We start from the raw sequence: 17,123 nt of genomic DNA, 5'->3' as shown, positions 1-17,123 counted from the left end.
TTTTGTGCTTTTGTGCAAATTTTAGGTTGGTTTGTTCTGTTTTGGTTAAAAAAAAAAAAAAAAAACACTGGAAATTTGATAGGGATGGCATCAAATCTGTGTATTGCTTTGGGTAATATGAACATTTTAACAATATTAATTCTTCCAATCCAAGAGCACAGAATATCTTTCCATTTGTTTGTGTCTTCACTTTTTTTTTTCATTAATGTCTAACAGTTTTCAATATACAGATCTTTCACCTTCTTCGTTAAATTTGTCCCTAGGTATTTTGTGCAACATTTTTTTTGATGCAACTATAAATGATATTTTCTTCTTAATTTCTGATAGTTTATTATTAATGTAAAAAAAAAGGTTTGTGTATTGGTTTTGTATCCTGCAATTTTTTTTTATTTTTTATTTTTGTATTTTTCTGAAGCTGGAAACGGGGAGAGACAGTCAGACAGACTCCCGCATGCGCCCTACTGGGATCCACCCGGCACGCCCACCAGGGGCCACGCTCTGCCCACCAGTGGGGCGATGCTCTGCCCCTCCGGGGCATCGCTCTGTTGCGACCAGAGCCACTCTAGCGCCTGGGGCAGAGGCCAAGGAGCCATCCCCAGCGCCTGGGCCATCTTTGCTCCAATGGAGCCTCGGCTGCGGGAGGGGAAGGGAGAAACAGAGAGGAAGGAGAGGGGGAGGAGTGGAGAAGCAGATGGGCGCTTCTCCTGTGTGCCCTGGCCGGGAATCGAACCCAGGACTTCTGCACGCCAGGCCGACGCTCTACCACTGAGCCAACCGGCCAGGGCCATATCCTGCAATTTTAGTGGATTAGTTTTAATAGTTTCTGGTGGAGTTTGCTATATATAATATCACATTATCTGCAAGTTGGGATGGTTCCACTTCTTCCTTTTCAATTTGGAAGTCTTTTATTTCTTTTTCTTGCCCAATTGCTCTAAGAACTTCTAACACTACATTCAATACAAGTGGCAAGAGTGACCATCCTTGTCTTTGATCTGAAAGCTTTTCGTTTGTCACCATTGAGTATGATGTTATCTGTAGGCTTGTCATAGATTACCTTTATTATGCTGAGGTACATTCCCCCTCTATACCAGTCATTTTCAACCTTTTGACACTTGGGGACCAGTGAAACTAGAATTATTTCAGGGACTGCTAAGGCGAAAATAACCCTGAGCATAAGCAAATTCAACTTTCATACATCAGGGTGGTTAACACTTTCACAGACCAGCACAAAATTTCTGGCTGACTGGTCCACAGATTAGTGGTTGAAAAACACTACTCTATACAATACTTTGTTGAGATTTTTAAAAATAAAAAATGAATGTTAACTTGTGTCAAATACTTTGTCTGCATCCATTGGGATAATTGTGTAATTCTTATCTTTCATTTGTATGTGGTGTATCACACTGAATGATTTGCAGATGTTGACTCATCTTTGCATCTCTGGAATAAATCCCAAATGATCATGGTGTACTATCCTTTTAATATATTGTGTAGAATTGTTAGTTGTTGTTGTTGTTTTTTTACAGAGACAGAGAGAGAGTCAGAGAGAGGGATAGACAGGGACAGACAGACAGGAACGAAGAGATGAGAAGCATCAATCATTAGTTTTTCATTGTGCATTGCGACACATTAGTTGTTCATTGATTGCTTTCTCATATGTGCCTTGACCACGGGCCTTCAGCAAACCGAGTAACCCCTTGCTGGAGCCAGCAACCTTGGGTCCAAGCTGATGAGCTTTTGCTCAAACCAGATGAGCCCGTGCTCAAGCTGGCGACCTCAGGGTCTCGAACCTGGGTCCTCCATATCCCAGTCCGATGCTCTATCCACTGCGCCATCGCCTGGTCAGGCAGTATTTTTATTTTTATTTTTTTAGGTTTTTGGTATCCATGTTCACCAGGGATATTGGCCTGTATTTTTCTTTCTTTCTTTTCTTTTTTTTTTTTTTGTGACAGAGAAAGATACAGAGGGAGGAATAGACAGACAGGAAGAGAGAGAGAGATGAGAAGCATCAATTCTTCATTGCAGCATCTTTGTTGTTCATGGATTGCTTTCTCATATGTGCCTTGACCAGGGGGCTACAGCAGAACAAGTGACCCCTTCTTCAAGCCAGTGACCTTGGGCAAGCTGGTGAGCCTTGCTCAAACCACATGAGCCTGCGCTCAAGCTGGTGACCTTGGGGGTCTCAAATCTGAGTCCTCTGCATCCCAGTTCAATGCTCTATCCACTGCACCACCGCCTGGTCAACCTGTAGTTTTCTTCTTTTGTGTTGTATACTTGTCTGATTTTGGTTTCAGATTAGGGCTGGTCCCATAAAATATCTTTGGAATAGTCCCATCTTTTTTTTTTTTTAGAATAGTTTGAGAAGAATTGGTATTAAGTCATCTTTGAATGTTTGGTAGAATTCACCAGTGAACCCATCTGATCCTGAACTTTTGTTTTGGGGAGCTTTGTTTTTATTTTTTATTGACTGATTTTTAGAGAGACAGAAAGGAAGAAAGAGGGAAGTATTCATTTGTTGTTCTTACACATACATTCATTGGTCGTTTCCCATATGTGCTTTGACTGGGGATCTGAGCACAACCTTGGTGTTTGGGGACAATGCTCTAACCGACTGAGCTAACTGGCCAGGGGCTGGGAGGTTTTTGATTCCTGACTCAATTTCCTTGTTAGTAATCAGTCTGTCCAGGTTTTATATTTCATCATGATTCACTATATTTGAGTGATTGCCATATTATTTCCCAAAAAGACTATAGCCATTCAAATTACCTTCCTCCACATGTCTACCAGCACGGGGCACCAATATCCTTTCTTTTATTTTGCCAAAACAGGTAAGAAATAACATTTTGCTCCTTTTGTTTTTTACTCAATTCCAAATGAGGTAAGGACTCTCCGTGCACTTGTTGGCCATTTAGTTTACTCCTCTATGAGCTGTCTTTTCAGATCTTTGCTCAGTTTTTCCTATTGGTTTTGTCTTTTTCTTATCAATACATAAGACCTTTCCTGTTAAGGACCTTAATCCTCTCTCATGTACCGAAAATATTTCCGTCTCTGGCTGCTGCCTCTGTTTATGTAACCCAATTGGGGCAGGTGGGCAGGTTGCCCTGCAGTGACCAGAGGTGGCTCTGGCCTCTTGTGATGCCCTCACCCAGCCTGCCTCCAGGTCTGCCATGTCCTTACTGATTTTGTGCTTTTCCCAAAATGCTTTGCCATGTTTTGACACCGTGGGGGTTTGCCCTCCTCTCCTCCATCCTGCATCTCCTTGTTGGTTACGGGTGTGGGGAATGGAGTCTTGTGAACCAGATGCAAGACCTCGAGCCTCCTGCCGGCGCACCCTCCCAGCCCTCACCCACTGTGGCCAACCCTAAGGACTGTGGGGTGGACACACTTGCTGAAGCAGCCCCAACCCTAGACTGAAGGATCCCCCTAGAGGCCAGGCAAGGGACAGGGGCACATTATAGAGCTTCTGGCTGGTCCCCGGGTCAAGATTGCTGGTGACACAGCAAGGGTGCCTTCTAAGCACACAGCACAGGCCTGCACGCATTTTGTCTACAAACAGAAATTCTGGCAGCATCATGCAAAGCCAGGCCTGAGGGGTGGGGGTGCCACGTCTGGTCTCAGAACAGATGGAGCAGAGGACTCCAGAATCACGTGACTTTGTGGTGAATGACTCAATAAGTTATGTAGATAAGCATGTGGTATTGAATCTAAATCCCTAAAAGTTTATTTAAGTTTACATCAAAATCTCTGCTCCCCTGCCCAGCCCCATCCAGGACGCCCCAGTAACAGCTGATGCTGCAGGGCTGTGTCCCCAGAGCTAGTACACCTCCTCTGGGAAGGGCTGCTTGCCCCAGGCCCCAAGTAAACCTCTGGCCTTCACCCACTGGTAGCCTCTTCCCATCCCCAGCCTTTGGTGGCCTGGGACCAGCCCAGCTGGCACCAGGGGCTCCGTCCCCAGGGTACTGGACCAGGAGCCACTGGTGTAGCCAGGCCTGGCTGTGCCCAGATGGCTTGGCCACTAGGGTAAAAGAGTGGCAGCGGGCTTATCTGGGAATGGCTGAGGCTAAGGGAGGCAAGCTGGTCCAGTGGTCACTTCTTGGCCTCCTGCTTTGGCCACATTACTGACCACATATACAGAATGACCTGAGGGGGTGGTGGGCCTCTGCTCAGGGCCCGGGGGTGGGAGCAGAAGCAGCCAAGGGTAGGGATGTCTCTCCTCTCATCTCCCGACCCTGCAGCCCTCCCGAGCACCTTCTCTTCTCCATCCCTTTCCGGGCCCGGGGGCCGGGAGCCACCCCTCATGGGGTGAGTCCTTGGCAGGGGCGGGCTGGAAGCGCAACACCCTCGTCCCAGCAGGGTGCGCAGGCGGCCACGGCAGAGCGCTCAGCACACCGGCCGGAAACATCTGGCCCAGGGAGGGACTACTGCGCCCAGAGAGGAGACCCACGCTGTGCAGCGGAGGGTCGGATTTAATGGTCACTCCACGGGAGATCGTACACGGTTAGAGCCACGCTCGCCCCAGACCGGGATCTGCACGGGGGACCTGCCCCCGCGACCCGGTTGTGCGCACGCGCAGCCCGCCTGGCCCCCCAGCAGCAGCGGCGGGGCTCCCGGGCTGGGGGTGCGGGTCAGGCCGGCAGCGCGCAGAACTCAGAGCGGGCCCAGCCCGGCGCGCGCAGCCCGCCTCTGGCCGGGAGCCCCCGGCCCCACTCGGGACAAGGAGCGGAGGGGCGCCGGCGAGGCGACCGGCGCGGCCGTGCTGGTGATGGGGCGGCAGGTCGGCGCCGGGACCGCGCGTCACGAGCTCACAGCGCCGAGGAAATTGCACTTATTCTGTGGCTGCGGCGGCGGACCCACCGCGGACCTGAGCGGGGAGGCTGCCCTGAGGGCCCGAAGCCAGGATCCGACACCGGTCCCGCCCTCACAGAACATCCTCGAAGTCCAGCAGCTTCGAGTGCTGGCGGCTCTTCCACAGGCGGTACAGACGGAAGTCGAAATAGGTCTCGATCATCCGCTTCCCTGGGGAGGGGGAGGGGCGGGGCTCTGGCGGGTGAGGCCGGAGGGCGGGGCTCAGGGGCGGGGCTCTGGCAGGTGAGGCTGGAGGGCGGGGCTCAGGGGGGTGAGGCCGAGGGCGGGGCTCAGGGGCGGGGCTCTGGCAGGTGAGGCTGGAGGGTGGGGCTCAGGTGGGTGAGGCCGGAGGGCAGGGCTCAGGGGCGGGGCTCTGGTAGGTGAGGCAGGAGGGCGGGGCTCAGGTGGGTGAGGCCAGAGGGCGGGGCTCAGGGGCGGGGCTCTGGCTGGTGAGGCTAGAGGGCGGGGCTCAGGGGCGGGGCTCTGGCAGGTGAGGCTGGAGGGTGGGGCTCAGGTGGGTGAGGCCGGAGGGCAGGGCTCAGGGGCGGGGCTCTGGTGGGTGAGGCCGGAGGGCGGGGCTCAGGCAGGTGAGGCAGGAGGGTGGGGCTCAGGTGGGTGAGGCCAGAGGGCGGGGCTCAGGGAGGGGTTCTGGTGGGTGAGGCAGGAGGGCAGGGCTCAGGCTGTGAGGCTGGGGCTCAGGTGGGTGAGGCCGGGCTCTGGTGGGTGAGGCAGGAGGGTGGAACTCAGGCGGTGAGGCAGGAGGGGTGGGGAGGGGCTTGGGGCGGGGCTGGGAGTTCTAGTGCTGCCTGCCGGACCCAGCCCAGAGTGCTTGGAATCAACTTGACAAACTCACCTTGGGCCGACAGCTCCAGGGGGGACTCAAAGATGACCCTGTAAGGGGTCATGAGGGTCCTGAGATTCTGGAACAGCTGAAAGGAGGGGGAGGGGCCATGAGTTGAAGACAATGCAAATGGGGGGAGGAGACAGGAACCCCCACAACCACAACTGGCTGGGGTGAGGCACAAGGGGTTTCTCTGGGATGGGGTGCTAAAGGAAGTGGGGAAGGGAATCTGAAGAGAAATGAGTTGGAAGGTGGATTCTGTCAACTCTTTGCATGGGTCTGGTATCTCCAGAAGCCTGGGTGGGGCTTGGGGTCCCTGTACCTTCTCCCCGTTGGGGTTCCCCAGAATGTAGCAGCCCATGATGTGGATGACGTTTGGCTCTGGGTTCACTTTGCTCATCAAGTGGCTCAACCGCTTCCAGAAGCTGGTGGGGGAGGGGCAAGTCACAGGGGGTCTCCAACCCAGGCCCCGAAGCTTGAGGAGGGGTGGGCTGAGGACCAGTGCCCAGCTCCGGAAAGAGGAGCATCTCTGGGAGGGGGCTGTGCGGTGGGTGCACAGAGGATGCTGCCTCCAGCCCACATTCTCCAGCCCTCGAGGCCAGCCCTGCCTGCTCACTGGATCATGTCTTCCTCCTTCTCCACTTTGGCAAAGGTGGCCACCTTGTTCTTGAGCAGGTACAGGTGTCCGGGGCCGCCCTGTAAGAGACTGTGGTCAGCCTAGTGGCTGCGCACACAAGGTGTCCGTCCACTGCTCCCCCCAATACACACACACATGCATGGAGGTGGCATCCTTGCCCCCTACCCCCACTCCCCAGCAGGGAGGCGCTTAAGCCCCACCTGGCAGAATATGAGCATCTTCCAGATCTTGGCACCCTTGTGGTAGATGTTCAGCTTCTTCTCTATCTCCTCTGGAGAGGGAGGGGTATGAGTGCTGTCCCCCAGTGTTCCCTCAGCCTGCACACATACCCCCAGCCCCATCCCAGGAGATGGTAGGAACGGAGTGTACATACCCAGGATGTCTTCGAAGGTCGCGTGCTCATGGTCCTGTGACAGACACAGGCCACATCTGAATCAGAACCCCTCTCAGGTAGCACCCCCACCCGGCACTGGGAGACAGGAGAGGGCTGGATGGGCACTCACGTAGAGGATGGGGATGATGGAGGGGTCGTCCCTGCGGATGATGGTGGGGATGTACTCGGCTTTGGGCACCTTGGAGGAGATGAGCTGGGGACAACACAGGGAGCTGCTTGGGGTGGGCCTGACCACCCCAGAGCCAAAGGGCAGCAGGAACCCCTGTGCAGTTGACTCCCACCCCCAACAGCAGAGCCGGAGAACACCTCAGGCAGCCCACAATGGAGCCCCCCCACCGTGAGAAACCACCCCCACCCCCTCCGGGCAGACCGCACTGGCTGCATCATTTTCAGGAGGAAAAAGGGTCCCCTCCCCAGACTAGCTGGAGAAGCAACGGGTTGGCCAGTCCTCACCATGACCTTGGGGGGCAAGAAGCCCTCAGTGTCACAGGCCACAGCCTCCAGGGCCTTCTCAGTCTCCCAGTCCAGGTCTTCGAAAGCCTCGCCCAAGGTGCAGTGTGAGCTCTGCAGGTCATTACCTGAGGGGCAGGGTGGGTCACCAGGGCTGTGGACCCCAGAGACAGGTGGTGGACAGAGATGGCAAGCCACATCCCAGAGAGTCCTCCAGGCCAGCAGGGAAACACAGGGTGGATAAGGAAGTGGAGCTGAGACCACCACCAGCCAGGCAAGACTGGCATATCCACCAGCCAGTGGAACGTGGAGCAAGGCTGGTGGAAGCCAGGATGAAAGTGGCAGCTCCAGCCAGGCGTGCCTGGTGCCCAGACCAATGAGGAACTGAGCATTGCCGCCTCCTAGAGAGGAGGCAGCACAGGCTGGGCAGCGAGCAGAGCCCACAGGCACCCTTCCCTGCACGTCCACAGCTGTTTGCTAACTCTCCCCACGAGGTCAGAGTTGCCCAGGCGCCCTAGTTTACCCAAACCGGTAAACTGAGACTCAGAGCAGAAGCGCAGAAGCTTAGTTGCCATGGCAGGGGTCCGCCCTGTGGAGGGCGGCGCCTGGGGGCCTAGGGAAGTCTCTGGGAGAGGTGGGCTGGCCTGCACGAGGCACCTACTGTCTCGGGAGTCGTGGGAAGTGTCGGCTTTCATGGGGGTGGGGTCGCTCCAGGACCGGCTGAAGCTCCGCTCGCGCCGCTCTGCGAACGCTGCAGTGAGAGCAAAACCCGCATTAGCGGGCAGGGCCCCGAGGTGGGGCCTGGGCGGGGGCAAGGTTGGGGCGGAGCCTGAGGTTAGCTGGACCAATGGCGGGGCTGGCTCCGGGGCGGTATTCGGGCACACTAGAGGAAGAGTGTGTAGTTAAGGGTGATGGGAGGTATTGGGGGCTGTGGGCGGAGTCTGGGAGTGCTGGGGCGGGGCTCGGAATGGAGTCAGGAGGGCCGGCTAAGCGCTTGGGCTGGACACAGGGGCAAGGGACTACGGGTCCAGTCGGAGTGCTAGGGCTGGGCTAAGGGCAGAGTTTGGGGGTGCCACAGCAGGGCGTGGGGTGGGGCCTGTGATGTCAGGGCCAGGCTGGGGGAAGTGTGTCTTACAATGGGGTGGAACATGGGGCAAAGTTCGCCGGTGGGGCTGGAGGTGGGTCTGGGGCCTTGGGGGTCTTCCCTGCCCAGCAAGCAGCACACGAAGCCCAGCCCAGGAAGCCCAGCCGGCCAAGAGCAGACCCTGCCCCCACCCCGCTCCTGTTCACTCCTCCCGCCCCCTTACTCTGGGCCTTCACTCTCCGGCTGCCAACCATGCGCAGGTGTTTTCGGAAGTTCCTGCGGGAAGGAAGCAACCAGGGGCTGTTGAGGGCTGCGAGAGAGGGTGAGCAGAGGCCCCTGTCTCCCACTCCCTCACTGCCACTGCCACTGCCACCGCCCTCCCCTCATTCAGTGAGGGGTGCCTTTCCGCTGGCCACCACACACCCAGAAGCAAATCCCACCCAGTCCCTCTCCTACTGAGACCCCTCCAGGGTTCCCCTTTACTGCCTGCACAAAGGCACCACGGTCAAACTTTCTCTTGCCATCCCACCCATTGTCCCTCAGTGACCCAAGGCACTCAGAACCCCACTTCCAATGCATGCCTCTCATTCCCTCCCCAAGTGAACACGGGCCCCTGCTTCCTCTGCTCAGCTGGGCAATGCAGCTGTCGCTGTCACCCTAGTAGGTTCGTGGCCTGCAGATATCACCCCATCCCACACCACCGTGTCCCTGGGACAGCTTGGGCAGGACTTCTTTGTCCCCAAACTCTGCCCTGACAAGGCCAGATGTCCGAGATGGACAGCTTACTGGACACGCCTCTGAGGCGGGGCTCGGGGAGGGTAAACCTTGCCACTGACACCACAGCTCTGGGCTTCAAGGGCCAGAGAGAGACAAGTTTCAACATGCCCCCCAAAACAAAGGCCTGGGAGTCCAGGCCACAGGACCTCTCCTGACTGCAGCGTCCCCAGAGCAGGGCCAGGCCAGTGGTCGCCACCACCCTTCCCCCACCCGGTCTGCCAGGGCCTGGAGGGCCCCGGCCGGACCGGCACAGACAAGAGACGGGCCCTGGTGGCGAGTGGCCGGCAGGCCCTACCTCTGGATTACAGACGCGGAATCATGCTCCCGTTTCCGGCGCTTCCTCTCCGCGTAGCCCCTGAACACCCTGGGAAACCGCCAGGAGTCAGCAGTGCCCTCGGCCATGGGCATTGGGACAGACAGGAGGGGACGGAGGCACGGGAACAGGGACCGGTGGGGCATCCAGGGTGCTGGGCCTGGCAGAGGGGTCCTGGCCTGCCTTGCTCTGTCCTGGCCCGGCCCCTGGCAGGCCCGCTGAAACCTTGGTGCCCACGGGGGACACAGCACTCCCTCACGATCAAGGCCCAGGTCCCTGGCCTGCCCACACCTATTTGGGAGCAGGAGGACCTCCCAGGGACAACCACAGGCCCTTAGGTTCAAGGTCCCACAGGGTACTTACGAGATGCTGGAGGAGTGGCCGGAAGGGGCAGCGTGAGAGAGAAGACACAGTGAGCCTTGACCCCTCAGCCCCCTAAGCTCCCTGCAGTCAGTTCCCTCCCTCCTTGTGCTGGACTCAAGAGAGTCCCTCACAAGTACCCCAGGCACCAGCGAGGTGCTGCATGCTGTGGGCCAGCCCCAAAAAGGGCAGAGGACACTGCAGTCACCACGGCCCGTGCCGCGAGGTGCTGGGACCTATCGGGCTGGCACAGAGGCCTGACTGCCCTGCCAGCCCTTGGAACCGAGGGCATGGGGGCACCACTTCTTGTGCCCCAGGGTAGGTAGCCTGTGGGGAGGGGCTTCTTTGGTATGGCGCACACTATAACAAAGGTGCCCCAGGAAGAAACCCCATGACAGAAACCCAGTTGTGTGTTGCAGGTGCAAAAGGTCAGACCCCCGGGCCCCTAAGTTGTGGTCACTCGTGGCATATACAGAACACAAGCAGGTTGCTGTCTGGGGCAGGCGTCAGGGCGGAGCTTCCAGGGCAGGGCTGGGTGACAAGGGCCCAGGAGAACTGCCCCCACTGGTAACTATATGTATCAGCTGCAGTCTCGGGCTGGACCCGGGGACAGGACAGGATGAACAGACTGGAGGAGCCATATGGCACGGGGGCGGGCTGGGGCAGGAAGAACAGCTGGCCCTGTCTCCCTTCAGAGTAAGGCCACTTCTGGGCTCCTGGAGCTGCTCAGGACCAGCCACGCAGCTGGGCCCAGGGGCCGGAGAGGGTCCGGGAGTTGCTCCTGAGCACAGGAAGAGGCCCCCAGCCCGGGCCCCACTCACGCTTGCATAGTTGTGGTTGCTGTCTGGAAGCTGAAGAGGTTTTCCTTGGGGAACCAGGTGCGGATGGGGGTGTGGGTGTCATCTGGAGGAGACAAAAGGCGCAGTGACCAGGGTGGCGTGGGGGTTCCTGCTGGGGAAGGGGAGGACTCTGCTGCAGCCAGCAGAGGCTGCAGGGCCACAAGGTGACGTGTGCCCACACAGCGGTTGGGGCCTGGATGGCTTGGCAGCTTCGTGACGCTTTGTTCTTGCTCAGCTTTCCCTCTGGATGCCTGCAGCTGAGGAGCATTCCTTTGAAAGCACAGCCTGTCCCCAGGGTTCCCCGGGCCAGGACTCACTGTCTCCCTTCGGGAAGGAGAGGCAGGGCAGGGACAATGACTGTAGCCCTCCCAGGGGACTCTGTGGCCTACTCTGCAGCCAGGATGCTCGGATGTAAACTCAGCCAGACCTCCCCTCCCCTGGACCCTTCCAGAAGGGCGAGGTAGAGGCCCTCGGGGAACATGGAGACCCAGGAACTCCTGGATGATGTGGAGGAAGGTTGAGTTGGCTCAGTCCTCTCACCCTGACACCTACCCAATCTCTCACCAGTGTCCCTCAGTGGAGCATGAGGTCATGGAGGTGAACTGCCTACACTCGATGCCTGTGGCTTGGAAGACCAGGAGGTGTTCTCAGAGGGTTTGGCAACTCAGCTAGTTAGAGCTCTGCTTTTCAAGGGGTGACCTCTGAGGCAGGAGGTATGGTGCTAATGAGTGCCCCAGGGAGGTCTCTGGGGTACCCAGCCACCCACATAGCCCAACAACGCTGCAGAGAGGCCCACTGGTTGGCCAGGCCCCAAAGAGCTACGTACATTCTAAAGTAAGGGGGAGCCCTGCCTGGTGGGCCTGGGGCAGGGGCTGCTCCCCAAGACTCCCCAGGCACAATCCAATCCTACAACTAAGCCACGTTTTCTGCCTGCTCAACCCTCAGGTTCCTTCCAGGCCCCTCCTCTGGGGGACACTCTCTGACTGACTTGGTGCTGGCAGGGCCAAGGCCAACCATGCGGCATGACACATGCATCAGGACTGTGTCTGCATGCCGTGACCCCGCACCTTCCCCGTGCCCCAGCCTCACAATGGTTGCGGGCAGACCCCATCACCAGCACTCCACCCAAACCTCCCCGTGTCCGTGACAAGCCCCCTCACCAGATACACGGTCAACGCTGTACATCCTCTCCAACTTCTTGCGGCGGCTGGTGGCTGGGGGCAGAGGGGGCTGGTCCAGCCCAAAAGCCCGAGGGGAAGGGCCAGAGGCCAGCTGGGTGCATCCTGGACATTCCTTGGAGCCCTGGCGGCTGCCCGCCCAGCTCTGGCAGGGTGTGCTGACATCCTCGTGGCTGCCACCTGGGCTGGCACGCAGGGGCTGGCTGTGGTGGTGGGGGCGCTGCTCCCGGTGTCGCCGCCCCTTCACCACAGCCAGCTCGATGGACTCAGACTCTGGGCTGGGCAACAGGGCCGGCTCCCCAGAGATGGTGTACACACGGGGCTGAGGGCCCTCCCCGGCCGGCTTCCCGATGACTGCCTCCTCCGAGAGGCTGCCCTCATAGCGGCCGTTGGAGACGAGGGAGAGGCGGCGCTTGTTCTGGGGAGCTGGTTGCATCTCGGGGGACCCGTCGTGGCCAGAGTAGGCGTCAGCCAGCAGGTGGTCTGGGGAGGAGGCACCAGGTGAGCCTGCAGCCCGAAGGCCCTGCCCTCCTGGTCTCCTGGTGTTCAGAGGACAGGGAACATCCAGCAGCTGTCCCCAGCCCCATAGACCAAACCTTACTCCCTGCCATCTTCAGAAGAGGTGTTTCCGTGTGCTCCTCCCAGAGGCGCCCACCTCCCTCCTATCTGGGCCCCAAGTCCCTTATGTGTGGGGGTGACAGGATGTGCTGCTACCTGTGGGTGATGGGGGGCAGGAACAAACAGGCCACCTCCTAGCCTGTCAACGCACTCATGTGCCCAGTGCCAACTTCTCCCCTCCCCCCCACCAGCTGGCCCCCAGAGACAGTGGTGCCAACCCTGGGGGTGCCAGGAGGCCTGTTGCTATGCCAACGGCCCAGGCTGGGTGGGTGCCATGGTGATGAGTGACTCGAGCTCCTCCTGGGGCTCTGGGCCAGGAGGGCAGGGGGCACAGGAAGCCAGCCCATCAGGGCAGCTGCTGCCCACAGCCCACAGTCCCCAGGGCCCACGGGCTGGGCCTGGCCTGGAGCAGGGGCATCAGGCCCTAGGGTGGAGGGCTGTGGAGGACCCCATCTTGGCACTGCCTCAGGTGCCCCTACCTGCACCGTTCCGGTTCTCAGGGTGACTTTGGGACAGGTACTCGCCGAAAGCTCGGGCGGCTCTGAAGAGGGGACAGTGGGGCGCCATCAGAGCACACAAACCCACCCTGGCCTCTCTCGCAGCAGGAGCATGGGAGTCCCCACCCCCCTCGGGCCCTGGCACCGCGAGGAAGGGCTCAGGGTCACCCAGGGCAGGCACTCTCACCGCACCCAGAACACCCAGGGCTGGCAGGTCGCAGCTCCCGGGGTCCGCGGGTCCCAGCGCACCGGGGCCGGACCTGCTTCCCGTGCCGGCTCACCAGGGCCCCGGTCACGCCGCGCGCGTGGCGGGGGCGGGCGTGAGGTCTCGGGCGGGGAGCGTCCGGAGGCGGGGTGGAGGCGGGGAGCACGGCGCAGGGGCGGCCGCCGTCGCACTCACCGCACTTTGGCCGCCACGGAGGACATGGCCTCGCTCCGCAGCGCCCTCCTCCGGGAGGCGGCAGCGCCCATGGTCGAGGCGGCGGCGCATCCCCGGCCTCAGAGCGCGCCCCGCGCCCGCCGCTTCCGCCGGGGCAGCCGCGACGCGCAGAGGTTCGGGCTCGGGCCCGGGCCCCGCATGGCCGCGCCGGGCCCTCTGCGCGTCCCGCACAGGGAGCCGCGGCCAGGACCGGGGGCGACGCTCCGCCCACCGTGACGTCAGACCGGGCGGGACCCGGTCACCGTGACGTCAGGAAGGGCGGGGCCGCCCACCGCCACTTCGGTCCCGGGTCCTAGTTCGATTCGGCGGGCGGTCCACCTGACGTCAGGACCTGAGGTGGAAGCTCCACCAGCAGTGACGGAAGGGTACCGGGCCAGGTGGCAGGGGGGCGTGGCTACCGGGCTCTCAGCTCACCTCTGCCTGAGGGAAGTGGGGGGTGGGGAGAGCAGGGAAACTGAGGCTGGCAGTCACCTTCCTTCCTGCAGGGGCCTAGGCCTTTGGGTCAGGGGTCTTCCTGCCCCTCGCAGACCCACGTTCCTGTCTCTGAGACCCACAGAATGGTGGGTCCCGAAGTCATAGGGCCAGTAGTTCTTCCTTTTATAGGAAGACTCCCCTGAGCCTATTTAATGACCTGGGAGATAAGAGTGTGGGCATCCCACTCTTAGAAGCGTTCTGTGTGTAGGGAGTGAGAACAATTTCTGAGAAACTGGGAGAGGCTCATTCTGGGTTGGGGGGACCACAGCTCTATCCCAGATCCTGGGCATCCTGCCTGCTTGGCCTGGAATTGTTGCCCAGGGGTTTCAAGTCCCAGCAGAGAGGTGTCTGGTCCTAGGGTCCCCATATGGCAACCTCCACGGAGGGCAGGCAACACAGCACCTACTCAGCCTCAGGCATGCGGCCCCTACAGTGACCAGCGATGGGGGTGGCTGCCCCTGGCTCCAGTCAGGCGCTTCTTGGCATTGCTCTCTGCCACAGGGACGTAGGCACAGGGACAACATGTCCCACACAGTCAGATCTACCTTTATTGAAACGCTAAGAGAAGCACTGTTGTTCTAACACCTCTCAGAGGCCTGGCAGGGCTCGCAGGGGCTGGCACACCCTGAGGGCTGCTGTCGATGTAGAGTGTGCCAGGACCAAGCGTCCCACCAGGAGTGGCCAGTGCAGAGAGGCCCAAGACACACAGCACAACCCTGGGCCCCAGTTAGGTCTCCTGCCCCCAGAGGCCATGGTCTCAGGGACAGGCCCACAGGAGGTGGTGGCTTCAGGGAGCGTCAGAGTGGAGATCTCTACCCATCTTGGTCAGACAGCCAGGGGACGGGACGTCCTGGGATGATTCTGGGGAAGCCAGACTGGGGTGCTGATGCCGAAGTGAGGGCTCGTCCTCCTGGAAGCAGACCACAGTCAAGGTGGGGACAAGCCGGAGGGCTGACCCTGGGTGGGGATTCTCCAGCCCTGGGCTGCAGGGCAGCAGTGAGGGAGCAACTGGCCTGCTTGGAGTTCTCAAAGCCAGTGTGGCGGAGGGGCATGGGGCAGGTCCAGGCAGCTCACCGAGTCAGAGCCCATGTCAGCCGGGGCACTCTGGAAGTCAGCGTAGGCATCTTGGGAGCCATCCGGCAACCCCTCCTCACACTCAGTCAGGTAGTCCGACTCATCTGGGCAGAGGGGTAGGCCATGTTGGTCTCCTCCCAAGGGCAGGAGCCATGCTGCAATGGTGCACGCCCTGCCGATGGCCAGCCAAGTCCAGGGCGGCTTGTGTGTCAAGGGTCTGGAGGGACACCGCCATCAGCACCCTCAGCTGTGTGGGCCCATGTCCTGGATGTCTAACTCACCGTCCACCACGGCCACCTTGGCGGGCTCAATGCGTGACACGATCTCAGCGAGGTCCGTGAAGGAGGCATTGGGGCAGGTGAGGACCTACAGGGCCGAGTGGACAGACACATCCAGCCAGAGGCACTGCTCCCTACGCTCCCTGATTGCCCAGTCCTGACTGCCCAGCCAGGCCTGCAGCCCCGGCCCCTCTGTGACCCTCTGGCCCTAGCTTGCTGAGGGTCCCCAGCCCCTGGAGTGGAATCAGGGGCATGGGAGATAGGCAGAGGCCCGAGCAGAACCCCACCCAGACCACCACCCGGTCCAGAGGGGTTGGAGAGGGTCCCTGGGGCCGAGGCTAGGAGACAGCCCCCCAGGGCCTCCGACTTTGACTCTGTCTTCTGGCCCATTGGGGTGTGGCGGCATGAACACTTAAAGGGGTGCTCTGCAGTGCTGCTGGCTGCAGGTAGCAATGCACCTCTCTCAGGTGGCTGGGAAGACAGGTCACAGGAGGGAGGGCAGGAGAAGGGTGCCCCTTGGCACTCACATCAACCGCCTTCATCTTGCTCGTGCCCTGCCGGTCCTGCAGCATCTTCTCCAGAACACCACTTCGCTTCCAGATGTCAAACACTGTCCTTCCGTGCTGGTACCCCACCTCCTGCACACACAGCGGGGACCCCGGGGCTGGGTGCTGGTACCCCGCCTCCTATACACACAGCGGGGACCCCGGGGCTGGGTGCTGGCACCCCGCCTCCTGCACGCACAGCGGGGACCCCGGGGCTGGGGGCTGGCACCCCGCCTCCTGCACGCACAGCGGGGGACCCCGGGGCTGGGTGCTGGCACCCCGCCTCCTGCACGCACAGCGGGGACCCCGGGGCTGGGTGCTGGTACCCCGCCTCCTGCGTGCACAGCGGGGACCCCGGGGCTGGGAGCTGGCACCCCGCCTCCTGCGTGCACAGTGGGGATCCCGGACCCCGGGGCTGGGTGCTGGCACCCCGCCTCCTGCACGCACAGCGGGGACCCCGGGGCTGGGTGCTGGTACCCCGCCTCCTGCACGCACAGCGGGGACCCCGGGGCTGGGAGCTGGTACCCCGCCTCCTGCGTGCACAGTGGGGATCCCGGGGCTGGGTGCTGGCACCCCGCCTCCTGCACACACAGCGGGGACCCCGGGGCTGGGTGCCAGGCCCTGCCTCCTGTGTGCACAGTGGGGATCCCGGGGCTGGGAAAGAGAGGGGCCCTTGTGTCCCCCGCGCACTCACACAGATCTCAGTGAACTTGCCGAAGTCCAGGGTGCTGTAGCTGTCGATGGGCGGGCGCAGATACTCACAGTAGTCGCTGTTCCTCACCACCTCCAGCTGCCGCACGCAGCACACGTAGGCCAGGCGCGTCTGGATCTCTGCCATGTTCAGCACCTGCCACCATCACAGCCTCCTGCATCTCACGCCCTGGGTGCCTCCCTCCCCTCCCCACTCCCAGGGGAGACACAGCTTCTCCAGGCCTGAACCTTTCCCAGAGCTGGTGCTGGACCCCGGGACAGGGGAGGAGGCACAGGGAGGCTGCAAGAAGCTGTCGAGTGCCTGGGCCTGCCACCAGCCAGGGCTGTGCCCCCACCTTGACCTTCGTGGCCAAGGGGTTCCAGCGCTTCCACAGCAGCCACCACCCCGACAGGGCGTCTCCATAGTTGGTGAGGTCCGTCTCGTCCCGGCTACCCACATCAATGGCGATGACCACCTTTGCCCCCATCGACCTGGCCACATCCGCTGGGGAGGAAGAGGCCCTGGTTACCGCCTGGGGCAGGTTCACAGGGCCCCAGGTGGGGGCAGAGCCCTCCTAACAAGCCCTGAGGCCCGCTGAGTCCAACAGGTGACAGGTGCGCCCGAGGGAGGGGCCTCCCCACATCACACCTGACCCCTCGGGCTGTTAGTTCCAACTGTGGGCACAGATGGGAGGTAACTGCTCCCAGCCTCTCCTTGGCCCTTGTTCCGAGCACCGCTGAGCTGACAAACAGAGCCATATGCTGGACTCACGGCGCCCGAGCGCGTGTG

General features: G+C 60.4%; 2 protein-coding genes across 6 annotated transcripts in view; both read right to left on the bottom strand.

The window, feature by feature from the left end:
- Nucleotides 1-3,698: 3,698 nt before the first annotated feature.
- NSMF (NMDA receptor synaptonuclear signaling and neuronal migration factor) lies at nucleotides 3,699-13,489 on the bottom strand. Of its 4 annotated transcripts, XM_066366568.1 has the most exons (15): nucleotides 13,234-13,485; nucleotides 12,816-12,877; nucleotides 11,701-12,201; nucleotides 10,523-10,604; nucleotides 9,324-9,392; nucleotides 8,475-8,527; nucleotides 7,829-7,918; nucleotides 7,171-7,295; nucleotides 6,827-6,910; nucleotides 6,697-6,730; nucleotides 6,524-6,594; nucleotides 6,303-6,382; nucleotides 6,009-6,111; nucleotides 5,699-5,774; nucleotides 3,699-5,016 (listed from the first exon to the last, which is right to left on the bottom strand). In XM_066366568.1, exons 1-15 carry the CDS (start codon nucleotides 13,302-13,304, stop codon nucleotides 4,919-4,921), a joined length of 1,599 nt encoding a protein of 532 aa, XP_066222665.1. In that variant the 5' UTR covers nucleotides 13,305-13,485; the 3' UTR covers nucleotides 3,699-4,918. The 4 variants fall into 4 exon arrangements, with proteins under 4 accessions (XP_066222665.1, XP_066222667.1, XP_066222666.1 ...); XM_066366570.1 differs by lacking the exon at nucleotides 7,829-7,918 and having other exon boundaries at nucleotides 13,234-13,489; XM_066366569.1 differs by lacking the exon at nucleotides 9,324-9,392.
- A 782-nt stretch (nucleotides 13,490-14,271) lies between these two features.
- The window catches only part of PNPLA7 (patatin like phospholipase domain containing 7), a 65,995-nt gene continuing 63,143 nt past the window's right edge, over nucleotides 14,272-17,123 (bottom strand). For both annotated transcript variants that reach the window (XM_066366566.1, XM_066366567.1), the window contains exons 31-36: nucleotides 16,690-16,838; nucleotides 16,338-16,490; nucleotides 15,626-15,736; nucleotides 15,102-15,186; nucleotides 14,821-14,924; nucleotides 14,272-14,656 (exon numbers count right to left, since the gene is read on the bottom strand). In XM_066366566.1, coding sequence (XP_066222663.1) covers nucleotides 14,534-14,656; nucleotides 14,821-14,924; nucleotides 15,102-15,186; nucleotides 15,626-15,736; nucleotides 16,338-16,490; nucleotides 16,690-16,838 — 725 coding nt within the window. In that variant the 3' untranslated portion in view covers nucleotides 14,272-14,533. The remainder of the gene's footprint in view (nucleotides 14,657-14,820; nucleotides 14,925-15,101; nucleotides 15,187-15,625; nucleotides 15,737-16,337; nucleotides 16,491-16,689; nucleotides 16,839-17,123) is intronic.

The sequence above is a fragment of the Saccopteryx leptura genome, chromosome 2 (genome assembly GCF_036850995.1).
Source record: "Saccopteryx leptura isolate mSacLep1 chromosome 2, mSacLep1_pri_phased_curated, whole genome shotgun sequence".
NCBI lineage: Eukaryota > Metazoa > Chordata > Mammalia > Chiroptera > Emballonuridae > Saccopteryx > Saccopteryx leptura.
The sequence above is the reverse complement of the archived record's forward strand: the minus strand, read 5'-3'. Positions and strand labels throughout refer to the sequence as shown.

Excerpts from the sequence above, each read along its gene's own strand:
- NSMF (XM_066366568.1), bottom strand. The coding sequence starts at position 13,304 with ATGGGCGCTGCCGCCTCCCGGAGGAGGGCGCTGCGGAGCGAGGCCATG. Across the intron at positions 12,878-13,233 it reads TCCGTGGCGGCCAAAGTGCG|AGCCGCCCGAGCTTTCGGCG; the intron begins GTGAGTGCGACG and ends TCCCCTCTTCAG. Across the intron at positions 12,202-12,815 it reads TGAGAACCGGAACGGTGCAG|ACCACCTGCTGGCTGACGCC; the intron begins GTAGGGGCACCT and ends CCTCCTCCCCAG.